The sequence below is a fragment of the Clarias gariepinus genome, chromosome 3 (assembly GCF_024256425.1).
Source record: "Clarias gariepinus isolate MV-2021 ecotype Netherlands chromosome 3, CGAR_prim_01v2, whole genome shotgun sequence".
NCBI lineage: Eukaryota > Metazoa > Chordata > Actinopteri > Siluriformes > Clariidae > Clarias > Clarias gariepinus.
The window spans coordinates 43,392,501-43,412,851 of record NC_071102.1 but is presented as its reverse complement, the minus strand read 5'-3'; the positions used below and the strand labels follow the sequence as shown (position 1 = coordinate 43,412,851).

The following is a 20,351-nucleotide window of genomic DNA, read 5'->3' as shown; positions in this document are numbered from 1 at the left end:
TCTCTTTTTTTTTTTCTGTTTTAACCAGTATATTTTAAGTATAAGTTCCCAGCATTAGAAACAGGTTAAAACGATTACAACACACACACACCTGGATCTCGCAGGCCAACTGGGCGGTATAAATGTAGTGGAAAGCCTCTTCGATGGTTTCTCCTAAAGCCACCACACCGTGGTTCCTCAGAACGAGCACCTGAAGAACAGAGAGATCTGTCCGTGAGTGAAAACTTATAATAGACGGGTTCCTCCAGCGGCGCATTTAAAAAAAAAACAAACAAAAAAAACAAAACACTAAAGCACCTTGGCCGAGGGTCCGAGCGCTTTCTGTAGCTCCGCCCTCTCCTCCTTGTCGTCCAGACTCCCCTGGTAGCTGTAGTAGGCCACGTCTCCGAGGATCAGCGACTCCTGAGAGATGGGCAGCAGGCCGCACTTCATGGACGACACCTGCACAAACGGAGGCGGGTTTCAGGACTACCGTAACGGCATGCGGCGACAGGGCGGGGCCGGCGCGACGGCGATACTCACGGCTGCTGCGGCCGGGGTGTGCAAGTGGACGAGGCAGCGCACGTCCGGTCTCATGGAGTAGATGGCGGCGTGCGGGCTGAACCCGGCCATGTCGACGCGGAGGTTAGTGGAGCCCTGATCCACCACATCGCCCAGGATATTCACTTTCACCTGCACATACACATCAGTACCTACTTAGTCACATCAACAGTACAATTTGAGAGTTTTTAATTTGCCATCAGATCAATTTTATCCACATTCTTTATTCTGACTGAGCTATATTCTTGATATTGTTTAATTCTTTCCGTTTTATTGTCTATCTATACCCAGTTCTTAAATTCCCATGTTTATTTTATTTTTAACAGCTTATGTTGATTCCATATTTTTCTTTTTTAATATATTTTTGTCTTCTTTATTTGTTCTGTAAAGCACTTTGGTCAACTTGTAGTTGTTAAGTGCCATATAAACAAATTATTTATTGATTTTATATAACCAAAAAAGTCATTACTGTTGTATTTTTAGGAAATGTGCAGAACTACTGGCTTTTTTTTTTTTTGCTAAAAAAAAAAAACCGAAAACTGAGGAATGAAGCACATGTGCCATAAACCGTATTAAGCCTCAATTAAATACACCCTAATGGTGCACGAGTCACATAATCAGTACAAATGTTCTGCACACAACTCTACACACTGCTCCAGTTTATCGCAAACATCTTCAGGGCGTCTTCAGCACCTCGCCTTTATCACACCACCTGGTGATTCATTTTCCCGCCGTGACGCCACATCCTGTCATGTTTTATTCCTCGCATAATTCACCTTTTTAACGTCTCTCTAGCAGGCGAGCATCAAAAAGGCTCTTCTCACCATAAGCATCATCTACCCACCCACACACACGCTTATTCGTTATGTAACCGGCTGAATTAAGTACTGCAATAAAGCGTCTTGCTTCAGTTCAGTTCTATGAAGATGTTTCTCAAAACCAAACCAGTTAAAACCTGAGGTGTTTAAAATGAACAGCCTGATGACCGATGACTGGCTGCTTGGAGATTTGTGTTTCCCTCTAGTAAACTGAGGCTTGAGCTCTGCTGGTATTATGACTATTGAATTAGTGCTGTGAATGAAGGCACACGAGGAACGGCAGGTCAAGGCAACGTGCCCGAGGCTCACGCGCTGCTGCATTCCAGTCCTATCAGCTGACGAGGAGGAATTCACCAAAACAGCAACAGCTGCTACGACGCAGGAATGCTATCGGATAACGGACAGGAGGTCGAACGAGTGCTGAAATAATCTGCGATTACAACGCGATGCTTAAACGGATTGTGCATGAAACCTGGCACCCGCGTCAACGTCCTGCAGGATGTTCGCGTGAAATTCATTATGTAATCTGTTTATCAGGCAGAAATATCGTTTGTTCACAAACACACAAGCGGGGTGACGTTATGACTTTAAAAACGGAGAATTTTAAGCCGTTCGGTTCATTGTAGCATCGAGGACGGAGCTTCGACATCCAATCGTTGCATTCAATCGTCCTTATTAAAAAATAAATAAAAAAAGAAGTAAAATCGGCTCAATGTTACACGTCAACTTGTTCTGAAATGAATTGTCTTAAAGACATGCACCTGCTGTCCCCACATCCATTGGCTTGCTAAACACACACACACACACACATTCTTAGCCCAGGTGGCTGTAAAGACATTTGACATGACCTGATATTTGTGAGGTCCCCTTTTCCATTTTGGTCCCCACAATGATAGGACGGCGTCACTGTCCTTATAAATCACCCAGTCCTCACAAAGTCACGTTTATACTTTTATTTAGAAAAAACAAAACAAAAAACAAAACACTAACAAGCAAAGTATTTCCTTCCTTATTGAAGTTAAGGTTTAAGCGCTGACTCAGTGGTGCATCAACAGAAGGTCCTCAAAGGGACAGAAAAACCGACACGCGGTGTTTGTTTACCAGATTAGAAGCTGAAGCCTCGGCGAATGACAGTCCTCTGGGGATGATGAGAATGTGGTCCTGCTCCTTACTGACACGAACCTACACACACACACACACACACATGTATATCTCATTCCTTTTGTCACACAACAGCTGTGTTGTTGTTTTACTTCTATATATAACAACATGTCTTTCAGTTCCTTTCCTTTCGAGTGCCTACAAAAATAGACATTCGGCTTATGTCCCTGTTTTTCCGTAGACATGACAGGGTCACTCACGTGTGCCTGAACTGGTTAAAGGAAAAAAAAGAGCTGTGCATCATCAGCTCTACAATAAATCATGATATTTAAAACACATTTAAATGCAAGACAGAACAACCGGCTGCTATTTTTTCCACAAACTATCACGTGACGGCGACAGTGATTTTGGAAAAAAAAAAAAAAAAAAAAAAATGCTGCATGTTAAATAATGTTAACATAATACTAAAAAATAAATAAATAAATAAATAAAAATGCATTTTCTGATGAAGCTGATGCTAATTTAACAACCCAACAACGCTAACTCTTAATGGTTCAGTGTAAAGTGAAGCCTCACGGTGATGTAGGCGCTGGAGAAGTGAGCCCAGCTGAAGAGGTCGACGAGCCGGTAGAGGCTGGCCAGTTTACATCTCGCCTGTTTCTCGCCCTTCACCATGGAGCCGGACTCGGTGGCGAAAAGATCGTTTATGGGGGACACCATGCCCAAACCTGTGGAGGCAAAATCACAGCATCCGAATTCAAACTCCGTCACAATCACGACGTTTTTCTACGTCGATTCTACCCGAAAACGCTTCGTGCCGGCATGTTCAACTTGTGTGTGTGCGTGAGAGTGTAAGCAAACTAGTTGCTGCTTTGCTTGTGGGTGAACTCTGGGAAGAACCAAGTTACTTCACAACCACCACGCCCTTGTCAACTTCCCCTCGGAAGCGCAAAACGCCCAGCAGCGAGTGAGTTCAGGAAGTGGACTTGTCAAAGATCGTAATTTCTACAGATCGTGTAGCATGCGGTGTATTTTTGTGTGGGGAAAAAAAAATAAAGGAAAAAAAACTGTATAATTAGGGGACAATCTCATCCTAATGAAAAAGTTTCAATGTTAAAACATGACCAAGAAAGACATCTTCCATTTAAAAATGCTTTTATTTCAAATCCGACTTGACCATCATCATTAATTCATTAGTAATTAATTACAAATCGCAACATTCCACTAACGAAGGAAACATCATGTCCATCTGGCTCAAGACCAGCAGGAACACTTGAGTAATAAAATAAGCCAGTAAACACTTCCTTCAGTTCATTACGGACATGTGAGAGGAAGAGAGGAACTGTTGTCTGACGATTATAGTTCTGCATTCCAGAGATATACACGCTGGATCGTGGCCTGTTCCCGTGCCACCACTTACACATTATGTAACAATGAGAAATAGTAGTCTTGTGTACTATTGGCACGGGATTAGTATTACCTGGGGACCTCGTGGGATTCAAAAATCAGACTGTGTGTGAGGCAGAGAGAGAATTAATAGATGTCCAGTTAGATGGATAAAAAGAAAAGAAAAAGAAACAAATATAGTTATTGCACCGTGTCATTTCCATTTCACCCGGTTAAAATCGAATAGCTCGAGCTGTACGCTTTTGAGATTTATTTATGTGCAACATATTAACCTTGAATTACGACGTGAACTTTTGCGCTTAATTGTGCACTATTATGGATAGCCTCTTGTTTGGAAATATCATTATAGGTCTAGCTGTAAGCTATAAACAGCAGTGTTTACTCTGTACGTGCTGCTATATACACACGTCATCCATCACGTTCTAATCATTCTTTGTGCTTTCGATCTTCTGATGGTTTTCAGCTTTCTTCTTCTACACACATTGTATTGCTGTATACTGTATAGGGATATGACCCAGCAAAAAAACTTCCTTCAAAAGCACTTCAATTCCATTCTTCGCGGGTGATGGATGAAAATAAATAAATAAATAAATAAATAAATAAAAGGCGTGCAGGAAACAAAACCCTTTAAAATTTTATATACAACGGCGCCAAATTCTGGGCAAATCCCAGACATGCTGCGTCGCACAGGACTAATTTATATTATCACAAGACATCGATGTTTGGCAAAATATGAGCAGTAATTTTTACAAATTACAGACCTGGCCGATTTGCATGGGATTAAGATCACAGATTACCTCAGCAATTATTACAAATCACATGGGGTCCCCAGGTAATACTAGTCCCGTGCGAGCAGGACATTAGACTAACACGGTTTTAAATGAGCTGTTACTACGGAAACAAAAACATACCTGAACAAGCACATGATTAATGTCTACACACCCATAAGAACTGCTGTTATTAAACTGACCAATCAGGTTCCAGGAGACACCAGGCTGCAGCAGAACATGCATACGCCACACTCTGGGCGCTGCATCCGAGCGACGGATCGCACCGATGTGGTACTTACTGAGGGGGGAGGTGGGGTATCCTCCGATGGAGCTGGCCATGAAGAAGTCGGCAATCTGGCGCAGGGCGAGGAGGCCGGCTGGGTGATTTCCCTTATTCATCTGTTCCTGGATCAGACCTTCCAGCTCGTCCTTGAACGCCTGAGATACAGAAAGAGTACATCGGTCTCAACTCGGTGTTTACTACCAAGCAACAGTCTGACCTACAACTTAACATGCAGGTCGTTAAAACATCCTTAAGTTTTCATTTCTTCAGATCATACAGCTGTCCAATTAAGTACGCGATTACGCAATTTAAATCAAGCGGATCAATCATATTAAACCAGTAGGTTAGTTTAAAAATCTTTTTTTTTTTAATAATTACTAACAAACATTAAAAATGCACAGTTATTTAAAAAAAGCTTTCGAATAAAACAAAGTGTTCATATTTTACACAGAAATACTCTCATTGTGCGGGATGATTGCTGCTGCTTTTTAAGTTTAACAGTTTGTGCAATACCACCACCTGGTGGCCGAAAAAGGCAAATAATTTACTTGTACCGTACGCGCCAATGTAAATAGTTTAGAGCACACAACCTGTACGATTACAGAGGAACAGTAAAGTTTTTCAACCTTAAATGCACACAGACAAATAAAGTATCCTATTTTGTTTTATGGTTAAGTGCAATAAAGTTTTTTTCCCCCTCCCCCAATTAGCAGTTTACTCGAATTAAATTGATAAATATGTAAAGCTTTCTCTTGCTAACTCTACTCTATTAGGAAGAATAAAAAAAAAAAACAATTACATATAGGAAAGCTTTTAGAGTAACAAGGAATAAAACACTGTCCGTCTGTCCCTCCTTATGCCACATACCAAACAATGATTTAGTATCTGCTTAGAGTTTGATACTGAAACCACCCTGTACGTTTAATGAACACCATTCGGGATTCAGAGACATAAAACTATATGCGGCGGGAGAACGAAATAGCAGAGGAAGACTCCTGACAGCTAAGAAGACAAGAAAAAGTTCAAGGTAGCATTTCTCTCTCACACACACACACTCCTCAAGTTAACGACACTTAGGACAGTAATGTGTTAAAAGCAGATTTGGAGTCCAGCCTGGATCACCGACGTAATGAGCCACGCGGCGATGGTAATGATGGGTGTCAGGGAATGTGGTGCAACATACATGGTTTCGGCCTTATTCATTATCCTGGGCAGCATCTACTGTAAACATGTTCACACACACACACACACGTCGTTAGGTTTGTGTGCACAGGACAGTATTTTTCACAAGTATGTGATGAAGCAAGAAAACACCAAGCACACACACACTCCTATGTCTCTCGGACATGTCGCAACAATCACTGAAAATATAACAATAAAAAAAGTCAGGAGGGAGGGCACGCCAAAATATTTTATGATACACAATACGGCCATATCCCAGCATGCATTTCTCTCATTCGCCACTGTTCCAGCCACACTTTCTCCATCCCTTTCTTAATTTCTGAGTTTTTCCTCTCGGGGTCTCTGGAATAACACTGTGCAGCCTGAAACACTTCAGAGTTGGTCTTTCGTAACACTCAGAAGGATAATTAGCTACTAACCTGAAACGCTTGAAAGCAAGAAAGAACCACGGAACTGAGGGCGCGTCTTAAATACTAGCCTTAAACTCTGGAGCTCGAACACAAATACTGCTTGACGAGCAAAAGCAGAAAGTAAAAAAAAAAACAAAAAAAAAAACAGCACTATACTGTAGCTAAGCTGTGTGAATTTAATTGAGGAGAGCTGCTAAAACCTGACAGACCAAGCATGAAGTAGGACAGGCCCTGACATTCATAAGCTATAATGTTCGCAAATCTTCATAACTCTATAGCTAGCTTACAAATCCAAACTAGCGGGATATCTGAGAGGATCCGCGAGCACAATCAAACATTCATAATCCTCAGTGCTAATTATATCGAGCTGGCTAACATAAGCTAATCTGACAGGATTACTCGGAGGACTTAATGCTCATAATCTTCACTGCTAATACCTAGCTAACAACCTGATCTGACAGGGTTTCTAAATGGATTCTATACAATACAGAAATACATGTCTCTGTGTCAAAAACAGCTTGCTAGCAAACCTGATAAGAATAAGATTCTTTTTCATATTTGATATATATATTTTTAAAGCAGTATTCATAAAGGTTTATGATGATCACTGCTTACTACAGCTAGCTAGATAAAAACTTGATAAAGCTAGATAAATTCTGACAGGAATTTGAATACAGATATTCATACAGATTATCAAAAATGCTAAAGATAGACCGCTAGCTAATGTGACGATTCTTGAGAGTAATTTTTTTAAGCTCTAATTTGAAAAAAAGTTCATACTCATTTCGCTCATGATCATAGTATTTAGCAAAGCTGCTAATAACCGATACCTGGTTAAAATGAGATGATAGAATCTATGATGTTTTTTATTTTATTTTATATAGATTTAGTATTTACCAACAGTTATAATATTTATTCCGAAAGGTTTACAACTGGCTGATGTGGACCAACCTAACAGGATGTCTAAGGGGCTTTTCTATGCTGTGTTCATAAATACTCAGAGTTAATGTATAACTAGCTAAGCAAATACAAATATGCCTTGTGTGTCCTGCTGACAACATTTCTAGATGTATTTACATATATATACACAACCTCGGAAAGTTCGTCCAAACTTAGAGAGCCAGCTTGGATTACTGAGAGGATAATAAGCTTTTATTAACATGGTTAAGTTAGTTCTCTAACATTAGCTAACCTAAAAAGATTTCTGAGAAAAATGTTAAGCAATTTAAAGAACTAAATAAAAAGAACAAAAATTCCAGGTAGCAAATAAAACATAACCTGAAAGGATTTCTAGCAGCGTTTTAAGGGGTATTTTTATAATATTTACATAATAATATTTCATAATATTTAATATTTCATAAATTTAAGAGGACTAGCAAAAGAAGTTAACCTGACACAATTTCTAAGAGGATTACTATATAATGTTAAATAACAATCATAACCATTAATGCTAATTCAATCTAACAAACATGAACTGAAAGGATTCTAGTAACTCCATATATAAATCCAGCTAATATAAACTGACTGACATTAAAAAGTTCTACCTAAAGCTATATGACTAGCTAGCATAAGCTAACCTGACAAATTCTGAGAGGATTGTGTAATTTCACACATTTGTTACATCTACTTCTAAAGCTATATGACTGACTAACCAAATCCAAACTGACAGGATTTCTGAAACAAATATTAAGCAAAAAAATATATAAAAATAAATAAATTAATTAACAAATGTATGAGTCATAGTACACATTGTTAATGATAGCTAGCGAATAAACATAAACTGAAAGGATTTCTAACAGGGCTTCAAAGAGTATTTTCATAATATTTATACCTAAACCTTTATGACTAACTAAATAAGCTAAGAGGATTAATCAGGCAACTATTTTGTAAACAATAGTCAGAACAATTACTGCTAATTCAAGCTAGTAAATAAACATAAGGTGAAAGAATTCCTAGCAGGGTTTAAAGGAATATTTTCATATATATGTAATATTTACACCTAATGCTATAAAAAACTAGCTAAGCCAATCTGTCACAATTTCCAAAAGAACAGTCATGCAACTTTTTTTTTTTTAATAATAATTTTCCTAGTGCTAGCTACCAAATAAACACTAAAAAAATTTTTTACCCTGGTGTTAAACTGTATATTCATAATATTTGCAACTTAAGCTATAGGACTAGCTAACATAGACTAGCCTGACATTTTCTGTTAGCATTGTCAAGAATTCAACGCTTACTGCTATTGCTAGCTAGCTAGCAAATAAATATAAGCTAGATACTTTTAAGATGTATTTTTTTATACTTGTGTAATACTTGCACCTAACGCTACAAATCTAGCTAACATACGCCAATCTGACACAAGGACTGTCAGACATATTTCAATAGCAATCATAAACCATACTACTAATGCTAGCTATCAAATAAACAAACACTGAAAAGACTTAGCATGGTATTAAGCTGTATGTTCGTAATATTAGTATTTTAAAGCTATATGACTAGCTAACCTAAAAAAATTCTGAGAGGTCTGTCAAGAATATATATATATTTTTGTGAATAATAAAATAAAAAAAAAAATAGCTAGAACTCTTACTGCTAATGTTAACAAATAAACATAACGTGGAAGTCCTTCTAGAATAGTTTAAAGCTGTATATTTTTTTTTACACACTACTCTTACAGCTATATGACAAGCTAACCTAATACAACCTGACAGAATTTATTTATTTATTTATTTTACTGCTAGCTGTTTGACAGAATTTCTCATGGTGTGCCAAGTGTGTATGCAACAGTTTGTTTAAAATTTACAAGTTGGAACATAAATTTTTTTTTTAAAAAAGCCACCGTGACCCTAAAACGTGCGCACGTGGAGGGAGATTTCTCTCAACACGACTCTAAGCTGCGAGATTAACAATGCGACACCATAATTCTTAGCTCTTCTCATTTCTCTGTGTGTGTGTGTTAAACACACATCTCGTTTCCCAGCGCACTCGGCCGGCGTTCAAGAAAAACATGCTCCAGGCTAATTTGATTTGATTTGTTCTCTGCTGTTCTGTTTACATCACCTTAGATTAGGTAATAAGCAACGGCACCAGTGAAGCTAGACGGTTAACTAACACAAAGACACACACACACACAGTATAATAGGTGAGCTCATGATGGTTTTCCCCCAGTTTACCCTGTAGACAGCGCTAAAGCGACTGGCATGTTTTTATAAAAACATCACGCAAATGTTAAACGATTTTTTTTTCCAAAACACGACTTTAAATGATCATGTTTCATGACAACGCTCTAATGCGAGTATTCTAAAAAGGCAGCCAAGTCCGTCTAACAGCGTCGACTTCCTCTAAGCTAACAAGAATGAGGTCATCTGACCAGAACTATAGTTAGATATTGTCAGAAATCTTTACTACGGATATTAAAATCAATGTACAGAAAACTTCACAATATTTAAAATTACCCTTTTCTTAATATCGCAAAATATCTGTCTTCATCTGGTAAATTGTGTTGCGACTCCACTAGACAACCTCCTCAACATCTTACACACAATATGCAAACAAATTTCACAGACGAATATGCCGACGTGGCATTTTGGAAATCGTTTTTTTCCACGTTTCTGATCTGTACTAGAGTGTATTATGATATATGATCATGGGAAACATCACTGCTGACATTATATTAGCAACACACACACACACACACACACACACACACACACACACACATCAGTCCACACTTGAAACAGGATCAGTGGCAGTTGGCGTAATACGATGACCTCATGAAAACACACACAACACTACGACGTGCCGGGGGGTTGGTTTCGTTCCCACACTGTCCCCTCCGGCACTAAGTAACGCGCGCGCGCACACAACGTCTGGCTATATGTTAACTTCTATACGTGTTAAAGCTACAAACAGTAATACGGCGACGAGTGAATTATTATACCGTATAATCAGTGGTGCTTGAAAAGTCTGTGTCGCTAATTTTAACAAAAACAAAATCTCAGATTGAACCAATCTGGACTTTTACAGGAGTGGGGAAAATCGATAATTCATCAGGCAAGTGTTATGTTACGTTAGGCCTAATTAACCACCTACTTACGAACATTAATACCTTAGAGTACGAGAGCTCGGACAGCACTTTTATTTCGCTCTGAACAATTAATCGCTAATCGCATGGTGTCCATGAAGAATGAAACCGATTAAAAACGTATTAACTGAAAACTTTTTGTTGTTTTGCATCAGATTTTTCTGTAGCTCATGCAAGAGCAAAATTTTCTGACTAACTTTTTAGTTTTTTCATTAAAAGTACTCGAACATCATTAAGGGCATTTTCACTCTAGGGCCCTGGGATCCTTTAGGACAACACTGGTCCCCAACGTCTGGTTTATTTCGATCAGTGAGAACACAATTGTTCTGCACTTGGGAACAGAGTCCAGGTCCCCTGGAGGAGGTTGTCTCAAGAACGATACAGTGTGCTCGGACAAAGAGAATCCAAAGAGTTATGGAAGCCAACTATATCTATGGACGGAAGCAGATCGCTGTTTAGAGGCAACGTCATCTCCACGTCTCATCCTCCAATCTACATAGCCATGGCCGATGTTCTTGACACACTTTTTTTTTCACGAGAAAAATAAATAATATTAAACATCTAAAATTGAAAAGCCTCAATTCGTCTCACGTAATCTGTTGGGATTAAATAAATTAAATGTGTGAAATCTTAACTATCTTAGCCCTTTTGGTTTTGCACGTTCAACAACAAACATTCACAGACTTATGTAACAGACTGCCCATGCTCTCTCTCTCTCTCTCTCTCACACACACCCCATGCAGTAAAACTGCTTTACACCCTAAACCTCAGCAGTCCAGCCAACACCGCAAGCTCTGACGTGAGACCTGCAAGTACGTGTGTGTGTGTGTGTGTTACACTCAGACGGGTGTGGTTGCTCTGCACACTGCAGCTGTGAGAACATGCGCGCCTCAGAACCTGTGCTCATCTGGACTCGAGATCACCGTCTTTACACGAGCAACCAGTTTCACTTCACATCACTCCAAAGTACTGAGTGGGCGTTCATATCTCAGTTAGTTGCCATGGTTTCACTGGCACTGTGTGCGTGTGTGTGTGACTCACAGGACTCTGCAGGATGTGTGTGACCCTCTTCTTCTGCTCCATCATGTTGAAGTCCTGCCGCAGGTCGGCCGGCATGTTGCGCGCGCGCTGGTACTCCGGGTCGCTCTCGTTCACCCGGTCGAAATATCGCTCCTTCTGTCCGACGCTGGTGGGGGACGTCACCTCCGAGCTCGTCTCGCCACTCATCTCCCCGCTCGGCTAAGATCCTGCACACATACGCAAAACGATATGTGGTGTGAGACAGTGCTGCATTTTATACTTTATTACTCTTTAATAATAAAAAAAAAGAGAAAGAGAAAGAGAGAGAGAGAAAGAGAGAGAGATGACTTGGGCTTTAAGGGAACTTATTTGGCAGGCAAAACACAGCACACACACACACACACCTCATCAAACTGCACACACACACACACACACACACACACACAAATCTACACACACTTTCCTAACTGCAGGGGAGCATTCCTATAAAAGAAGCAAACAAAAAAAACAGACCGTCAAAGAGAGACAGGCAGGCAGACAGAGAGACAGAGACGTGGACAAAACAGACAGAGAGGATTTTCCCTCCCCCACTTTCTTTTCATCAGTACATTTTTTAGTGATCTCCCTCTTTTACACCATTATCTCTACCTTCCTTTGTGTGTGTGTGTGTAAATAAAGGTAAACCATCACTTAAACAGAGAGTGAGAAAGTTCAAACAGGCATTTTATTTATCTTTAATACCTCTTCTCTCTTGACCTGACACACACACACACACACGTGCACGCCTCCAAGGGAAAAAAAAAAAAAACAGAGTTAGAAAAACGCTAAGTAGCATCTGCACTAGCATGAAGCCGATTAGGCAAATCCGCGAGTTTAAATCCCTGCCCACAACTCACCGGCTGACCCGGCACAGAGGGCGGGGCCGACCCAGTTTATCTATCTCGTCGTCGTGGCAACGCACGCCGGAAGCATGCGAACAAAAACAAAAAGAGTATGTGCCGCGAGAAAAGACGCGCACGTGCCCACAGAGCTCGGTTTCACGTCTTATACAACAGCCGCAACTTCACACGGCGTCAGAGCTGCTACAGTTTCTGCCAATAAACAAATAAGAGCGGTAGCGACCGTTTCCATAGCAACTACACGCCTACAGGAGCGCTTAAAAAGCTGAAGACGAGCTATGGCTAGGAACGATAAGGTTAACGGCACATACATTCCAAGAGCGACTGATCCCGAGCGTGTGAAACGATTAGTATGTATCAAAGACAGAAGGACTGAGACTGAAGGGTTACGCAACGCAACACACAATTCAGCACAATCACTGCAGAGAGAAAGAGAGAGAGAGAGAGAGAGAGAGAGAGAGGGAGAGAGAACTAAAGAGGCTATTGGGATTTACAACAGCTGCACAGTCTCCAGATACAGTCCATTATTCTCTCTCACTCTCACACACACACAGGTTGCATGACACAGGCTGTTACTGTGCTGACTTGTGGGAAACAAATGCAGGGGTTCTGGCATCGTGCACACACACACACACAGAGGGGAACAGGACACCCGCATTACGATGGCACAGTCACATGACACACACATACACACACAGCGTCCGGTTCAATCAATGCACCATTGTGTGGTCAGGGCTACCCAGGGAGAGGATTCATCCAGTCATCCCCTCTCTCTCTCACACACACATACACACACTTCAGCATTTTACTCCTTCGATAAACAACCATGATGATGGTTCGATGCCAAATGCAGACCACCACAAACTATACAAATAGCACTTAACATCTGATGTGATGCTCGCTCTCTCTCTCTCTCATACACACATACACACAGACAGTCTCTAGGTGCTAACACCCATGGTGGAGTCTGCAAAGCAGAGGCAGCTCATTATATAATAGAGTGAGACGCAGACAGCACCGGGTGGGGGTTGGGTAGACAACACAACGTTGCGTCTTAGTCATCAAGCCCAGCTGATCACCTCAACACTCAGGACACAGAATCTCCGACGAACCCTAATAAATCAAGCACTGATAAAATGAATTCAGGAGGGTTTTAGAGACACAGGTTAACACATCGCCTCATTACTACAAACGAGTTCATCGAGCAGCATAAACGCACCCTAGTTAGTTACGTCAAGAAAAAAAAAAGTGCTGTAGAGTTTTTGTTGGCTTGAGAAGGTAAATGCGTCAAATGCTTGTTTGTTAAAGTCAGCCGGATACTCAGTTGCTAACAAAGCGAATGCATTCATCGAGTACAGTGAAATCCCGAATTGCGAGTAACGCGGATTGCGAGTGTTCCGCAAGACGAGTAAAGATTTTTAATAAATTTTGCTTTGAAAAACGAACAAGTCTTGGTTTACGAGTACTGAGTTTCATGTATCATGCATGCGCTTCTTGTTTTGACATCGTCACGTGATCACAACTGAGCCAATTTGCAGATAAAACTTTTAATCTTTTAAAGATTTACTGTGTAAGATGAGGGAGGGGGGAGGGTCTGATTTCTTCTCTTCTGTTAACTTGGAAAGTAAATACATCAAATTCTTGTTTGCTACCGCTAGTTGGCTATGTGGTTGATAACCAAACACAAACTAGCTAGCTAGGCTTCCTTCAACTTAATTACTCAGAAAACACAAATAAACACTTGAGTAATGAAGCGAACTGCGTGTAAACGAGAAGTGAAGGACAAACAACCCATGGTTACTAAAAAAAAAAAAAAAAAAAAAAAAGACAGAAAAAGGGGCGGGGCAGACACTCGACAGCATTCAATTGGTCAATTGCGAGTCTAGTACATCCAAGAGTCATTAAATCAAAAAACAATACGATACTTATTACTTTTATTTCTTTTTTTTAACACTTATTGAAAAATATCTCTCATTATACCAAGTGTGTATTTATATAAATAAAAGAAAGGGTTTTATCTGTACATTGGTCAGAACTCGCTTTTTCAATATCTTTATGTTTCTAACGTTGGAGGATCTGAAAGCTGTCCCTGAAAATTTGTCTGTCTAGACAGATTTTGTCAACTCATCAAAAAAAAAAATTTAATTTAATGTTTAAACTTTTGCAGTACTTAGATCTCTGCCTGAAGTTTAATCTGCACCATAAGTGACATCAACATGTTGAGTAAAAGTGATGTTATGAACAGTTATGTGTGGGATTTAATAATCTACTTTATAATAATCTACTAATGCGCTACTGTCTCAATGTAAACAAACACCTGCACCAATAGATATTAATTAGAAAAGATAAAGTGAATATTTTTACTGGGATTAGTTCATATTGTCACTTTGGCTGAAATAACAGCGCTGAAGTGGTATAAGTGAATTTTAACACGCTGGAGTGGTTTTAAGACAAAACGTCACACCTTTATCCTTTTATTTACTTTTTCCATTTCTCATCTGTTATTCACTCTCCGATTACAGAACAGGGAGTGTATTTGTATACTTCTTGACAACAACAGACGCACAACTTGGCATAAACAAGGCGTAAAATACTCAACCTTACAGAATGGGATTTCTCTGTATTAATAAGTTAGACAGAGAGTTCTGCTGTACAGAGAGACACACAGACATGTATGTGGGCTTCAACCCCAAATAATAATAATAATAATAATAATAATAATATCACTGATTACATTAAAGATCAGCAGATTATTTTTAGCTTTAACATTTTAACATTTCTACAAACTGTATAAGGAGTCATTTTATAGTATCTTGTACACTTCTGCCCAGCAGGGGGCTCAGTCTGGGTGATACAGATGACCCTAGGTGTTACAGACAGATGTTCATACACACTTTAATGTGTGTGTGTGTCTCCGGGGTGATCACAGTCATGAGGAGCAACGCGCGCGCGAGTAAACAGATGCGTCACGTGCACAGCGCGCTCGAGCTTCTCTCTCTCTCTCACACACACACAGAGCATCCCATAGAGCCGTGATCCCCCTCACTGCCATTTGAGAAAAACTTTCAACACCCCCGCCCCCACCCACCCCAATCACGGATCCGTGCGCGAGCGCTGCCCTCCAGATTGCGCGTGCGTCCCGCCCATTCAAGCAGAGACACACTTTCTTACTATCTTTATAGCGAACACACAAACGCTATAAATAACAAAGTGGAGTAGAGGTTGAGTCGCAGCTCCACACCCCAACAATAACAATACCGGGAAAAAGAACAATCTAGAACGCGCCATGCATTATCTGTATCTGTAAGTGCACGCGGGAAAAGGGAAAAAATATATATATACTGCAACACGGGCGCGAAAAAGAAAAAGCGCGTGCGTGTATAAACGCGCCATACAAAGGCATTAAAGCACTCACCTGTGTACGCGCGCGCCTGTGTGTTTGATTTATTCCCCTCTTTTTTTATATACAAAAAAAAAAAAAAACACTCCGCTAAGCAGGCATGCCTTTCCTCTCTTTTCCCAGACTGCACCGCGCTTCTAGGGTTCACTCCCGCCTGCTCATCCTCGCGCTTTTCCCTGCACGAGCGCTCGCTGCCCGGTTGCGCGTCTACACACCCGCGTGCATGTCTGTACTGGACCGCGTGCGCGAACTCGCACGAATGAGAACCGTCTGCTCTGCGAGAGGAGCTAAAGGCACCACGTGACCCGTTAACCCCACCCGTTTCCTTTGAGCGCGAGGGCCAATCAGAGCGCGAGCCTGAGCCCGAGTCAGAGCGAGTAAAATTAAAGGTCACTAGTTTTGTATTTGTGTCTGTGTGTGTGTGTGTGTGTGTGTGTGTTTGTTCACAAGTGGAATTAAAGGTCAGTGTTTTACTACTTTGGGTGTGTTTAATTTGTAAGCCTCTGTTTAGCTGTAGCAGTCAACCATCTACAGTAAATCTACAACACACATATACAGTATGTAAGCCAAAGGAAAAGTAAAAATAATGTGATGTACATTCTATTACTATACTATTAATATCTCATATATATATATATATATATATATATATATATATATATATATACACACATATATACACATTTATATATATATATATATATATATATATATATATATATATATATATATATATATATACACACACATATATACATACACACACATATATATATATATATATATAAACGTATAATGTATAGCGAAAAATTTATTGATATTTATAATGTAAGTTTATACAAATGCACATAGATACACACATTTGAGATATATATATATATATATATATATATATATATATATATATACACACACACACACATATATACACATGTACACACACATATACATACACACACACACACACACACTATATATATATATATATATATATATATATATATATATATATATATATATATATATATATATATATATATACACACACACACACACACACATACACATACATATAAATATATAAATATATATATATATATATATATATATATATATATATATATATATAAAACAGTATACACACTTTTTACCATAGTAATTTAAGTTGTAGTATGGTCGTCCCAGGTTTTTTTGCAGACAGCCTCAACCAGAGTTGCTTACATTTTTTTTCCCCCATCTTATTACACCACCAATACACATGTACAGGTGGTGGGGTTTCAACCCGAGACCTTTTGGTCAGTTGTCCAACACCCCAACCACTGAGCTCATTTTACTAAATAAAACTAGCCAACTAACAATTAAGATTAATCAGGTTTTTAATTAATCAGATTAATTTTTAGGTAAACCAGTGACAACTCTCAGCAAGCTAATCTGTTATCGTGAACCATAAACCTGTTAGCGTGTTACACTTTGTTTAAAATGTGCAGCTATTTTTTACTTCAGTGAAAGTTGAACTTTTTTTTATACAGCTAAATCACAATCCAATCCAGTCAGTATTCAAGTGTATTTAGAGAGCAACTATAGCCCTAGCGAGCTTTTTCTAGGCGATTTACGAACATATCCGAGATAAATGTTGATATTCCAGATACATTGCTCCAGTTATTAAAATACATTTTATTTTTAATATTCTGGCTGAAACACTCGACAGCTACAGTGTGTGCTAGCTAGTTAGTCTTGATTTTACGCTAGTTGTAGATTATCAATCATCAACTATAAACGTTACTTCTCTAAAACCTGGATAGAAAGAGAGACAGATAGAGAGATAAACGGATTGACAGTGTGCACACATATCTATCTGAAGGATCAGGGTGTGTCAGTGACTCAGCTGGGAAAGTGGGACACTGAAGTGTTTCTCTCTCTTGTGTTCATCTCTGATCAGCTCGTGGAAAACACTGCGTCTGTAAACAGCCTCCATTTTCTCTCACTTGCTACGTTTCTGTCCATTTGACTTTCTTATAGTCGCTACAATCCACAGTTTATTATTATATTACTCAGACAGTTCAATAATTGCCGATAGCAATGATCACAATGATTTATTTTCTAGGTAATTATAGCTATGATTGAAGTCGTGGAAAATTTGAAAAACAAGTTATCACCTGTGTTAACCTTTAAGCCCACAACAAGGCAGTTTCCCTTATCAACTCGTGTATAATTGATCGTCTGGGACAATTGTCAAAATTTTGCTTTGCACTCCATCTAAGAGGCTAGTGTATTGGTGTCTCAGTGGTAAGTTTCTCGCCTGTCATACGGAAGGGCATGGGTTCAATTCCCATCCAATGCCCTAAGCCCCAGCCCCTGGACGCACTGCGAGTCCCAGGCCTGGATAAAATGGGAAGGTTGCGTCAGGAAGGTCATCCGGCGTAAATACTGGTGCCAGATGGTCTGCTGCGGCGACCCCTTGACAGGAGTAGCCGGAAGACAAACAACACATCAAGGCTACGCGGCTAACATAGCTAACCAACGCTTTTCCATTCATGTACATCGTAATCATTTAAGGTCACTTACAGGAATCCAAAAAAAAAAAGGAACAATGATTACGGGATCAAGTTTGAATCTGAACTTCTGCATCATCCAGAGAGAGGGCGTGGCGGGAATCCAACATTGGTTGTCCAAGATGGCCGCCCTAATATGACGTAGATACATGTTTTTTTTAAATGATGGACAGGTACAAGAGGAAAACATTGAACAGCAATCTTTTAACAGTTAAAGGAAGCGAACACCAACTCATTAAGGACATCTGAACTTGACAAATATGTACGTTTGTGTATGATTTTTTATTTTTTTTTGTGTGTTCCTTTAAAATCTTTCTGATCCAATCAAAGCCGTAAAGGGGCCGTGTAATCCGTTGGAATTGTGACACGATAAAAGGTAATGTTTAACCTGGACCGCTTTTGCAGTTCCTTGATCTGAACAATAAACACGCTGTCCAACGAGTCGATCTCACACACACACACACACACACACACACACACACACACACACACACACGTCAGAGGGAACATGAACCTGGATATTAGATGAGCTCATGTAGGAAAGGTGTGTCTCTCTCTCTCTCTCACTCACACACACACACACACACACACACACACACTCACACACACACACACACACACTATAGAGGCAAGCTGCATTTCTCTGTCCATCAGAATTATCTCTTCGATTTGAATTGTCTTTTCATCTTTCTATCCCTAAGCCCCACCCACACTTCAATACTGTTGCTATGTAGCTCAATTAAGCCAGTAACCACAAGACACAGCTTCATGGACGTGTTTTGAGAAGTTGTGTGTGGAACAAGAATCAGGTGCCAAAAAAGGGTTATGTGTATTTAACAAAAGTTCAAGCTTGAAATATGTACATGCCAAAGGGGAAAAAATCTGAAATAATACGTTTTTCTCTAATGAGGACTATTGAATTATTTCACATCTTTTAACAACTCGTAAATTACCCACCACAACGCCGACACTGATTTAAAACCCATATGAGGAAGTGCAGAGCCGGAGTTTCTGACAGGCTGCACGGTGGTTTCGTGGTTGCGGTTTTCTCAGCATTCGGAAGCTTGCGTTGATGCCCCAGCCAAAGCAAAAAAACAAAAGCGTGTGACGAGTCCTGAACACACACACACACACACACAGTCCTTAGCTAAACCCTCTGCCTGCTGTGGGGAATAAAAAGCATCACTGCAGTATTGGTACTCTGAACGTTCGGGACCCGTTCAACATGCGCAGCATTTAAAGGTGCAGTGTGTAAACTGTGAGGGTATTTCTGACCCTGCAATCATTCCATCATTCCAAAGATAACTGGGTTAACTCGTACATCGCCCTTGCACTGGATTTAGGCTTTAATTGTTTTGAAGTTTTTCTGGCCCTGAAATTGTCAGTACCGTGATCACTGGGATACAAGACTTACAATGTTTGAGTACTGTTTATTAAACACTGACTGTCAAGTATCGTTTAACGGCTTAAATTTTTATTTCATTCTGTATACAATTACTGCAGCATGAGTGTCTTCACGTTCGATTGTATTGTACTGTACCTTCTTCCTAAATAGTTTCAAATAAAATGTACCTAAATATAAGCTGGAAATATCATTATAAGCAGAATTCGGATACCAGTACCACCCCTTCTGACACGCCCTATTTAAAGCTGCAAATATTATTACAACATAATAATAATAATTCAAAAAAATATTAATCTGGGAAAAATGTAGTAGCTAGTCATCCACAAATTAGATCATCACTTCTAAACTCAAGGAGCGAGCCTTTTTGCTTTGACTTCAATGGTGTTATATTCAGTTTCATACTGTATCTTTAACATATTGTTAAGAAGGAGGGGCCGTATGTTAATTTTTTATATATTTTTTTATATAACATGTCCCCTG

General features: G+C 39.6%; 1 protein-coding gene across 5 annotated transcripts in view; it reads right to left on the bottom strand.

Moving 5' to 3' along the window:
* Window positions 1–20,351, bottom strand: part of add3a (adducin 3 (gamma) a) — an 82,814-nt gene that overhangs the window by 8,896 nt on the left and 53,567 nt on the right. For 3 of the 5 annotated variants that reach the window (XM_053491996.1, XM_053491997.1, XM_053491998.1), the window contains 7 exons: window positions 11,637–11,842; window positions 4,936–5,074; window positions 3,036–3,187; window positions 2,460–2,540; window positions 523–672; window positions 298–441; window positions 92–190 (listed from right to left, as the gene is read on the bottom strand). In XM_053491996.1, the coding sequence (XP_053347971.1) occupies window positions 92–190; window positions 298–441; window positions 523–672; window positions 2,460–2,540; window positions 3,036–3,187; window positions 4,936–5,074; window positions 11,637–11,822 (951 nt within the window). In that variant the 5' untranslated portion in view covers window positions 11,823–11,842. Of the gene's footprint in view, window positions 1–91; window positions 191–297; window positions 442–522; window positions 673–2,459; window positions 2,541–3,035; window positions 3,188–4,935; window positions 5,075–11,636; window positions 11,843–15,929; window positions 16,162–20,351 lie in introns of those variants that run through there. The other 2 variants (XM_053491995.1, XM_053491999.1) reach the window with 1 other exon arrangement.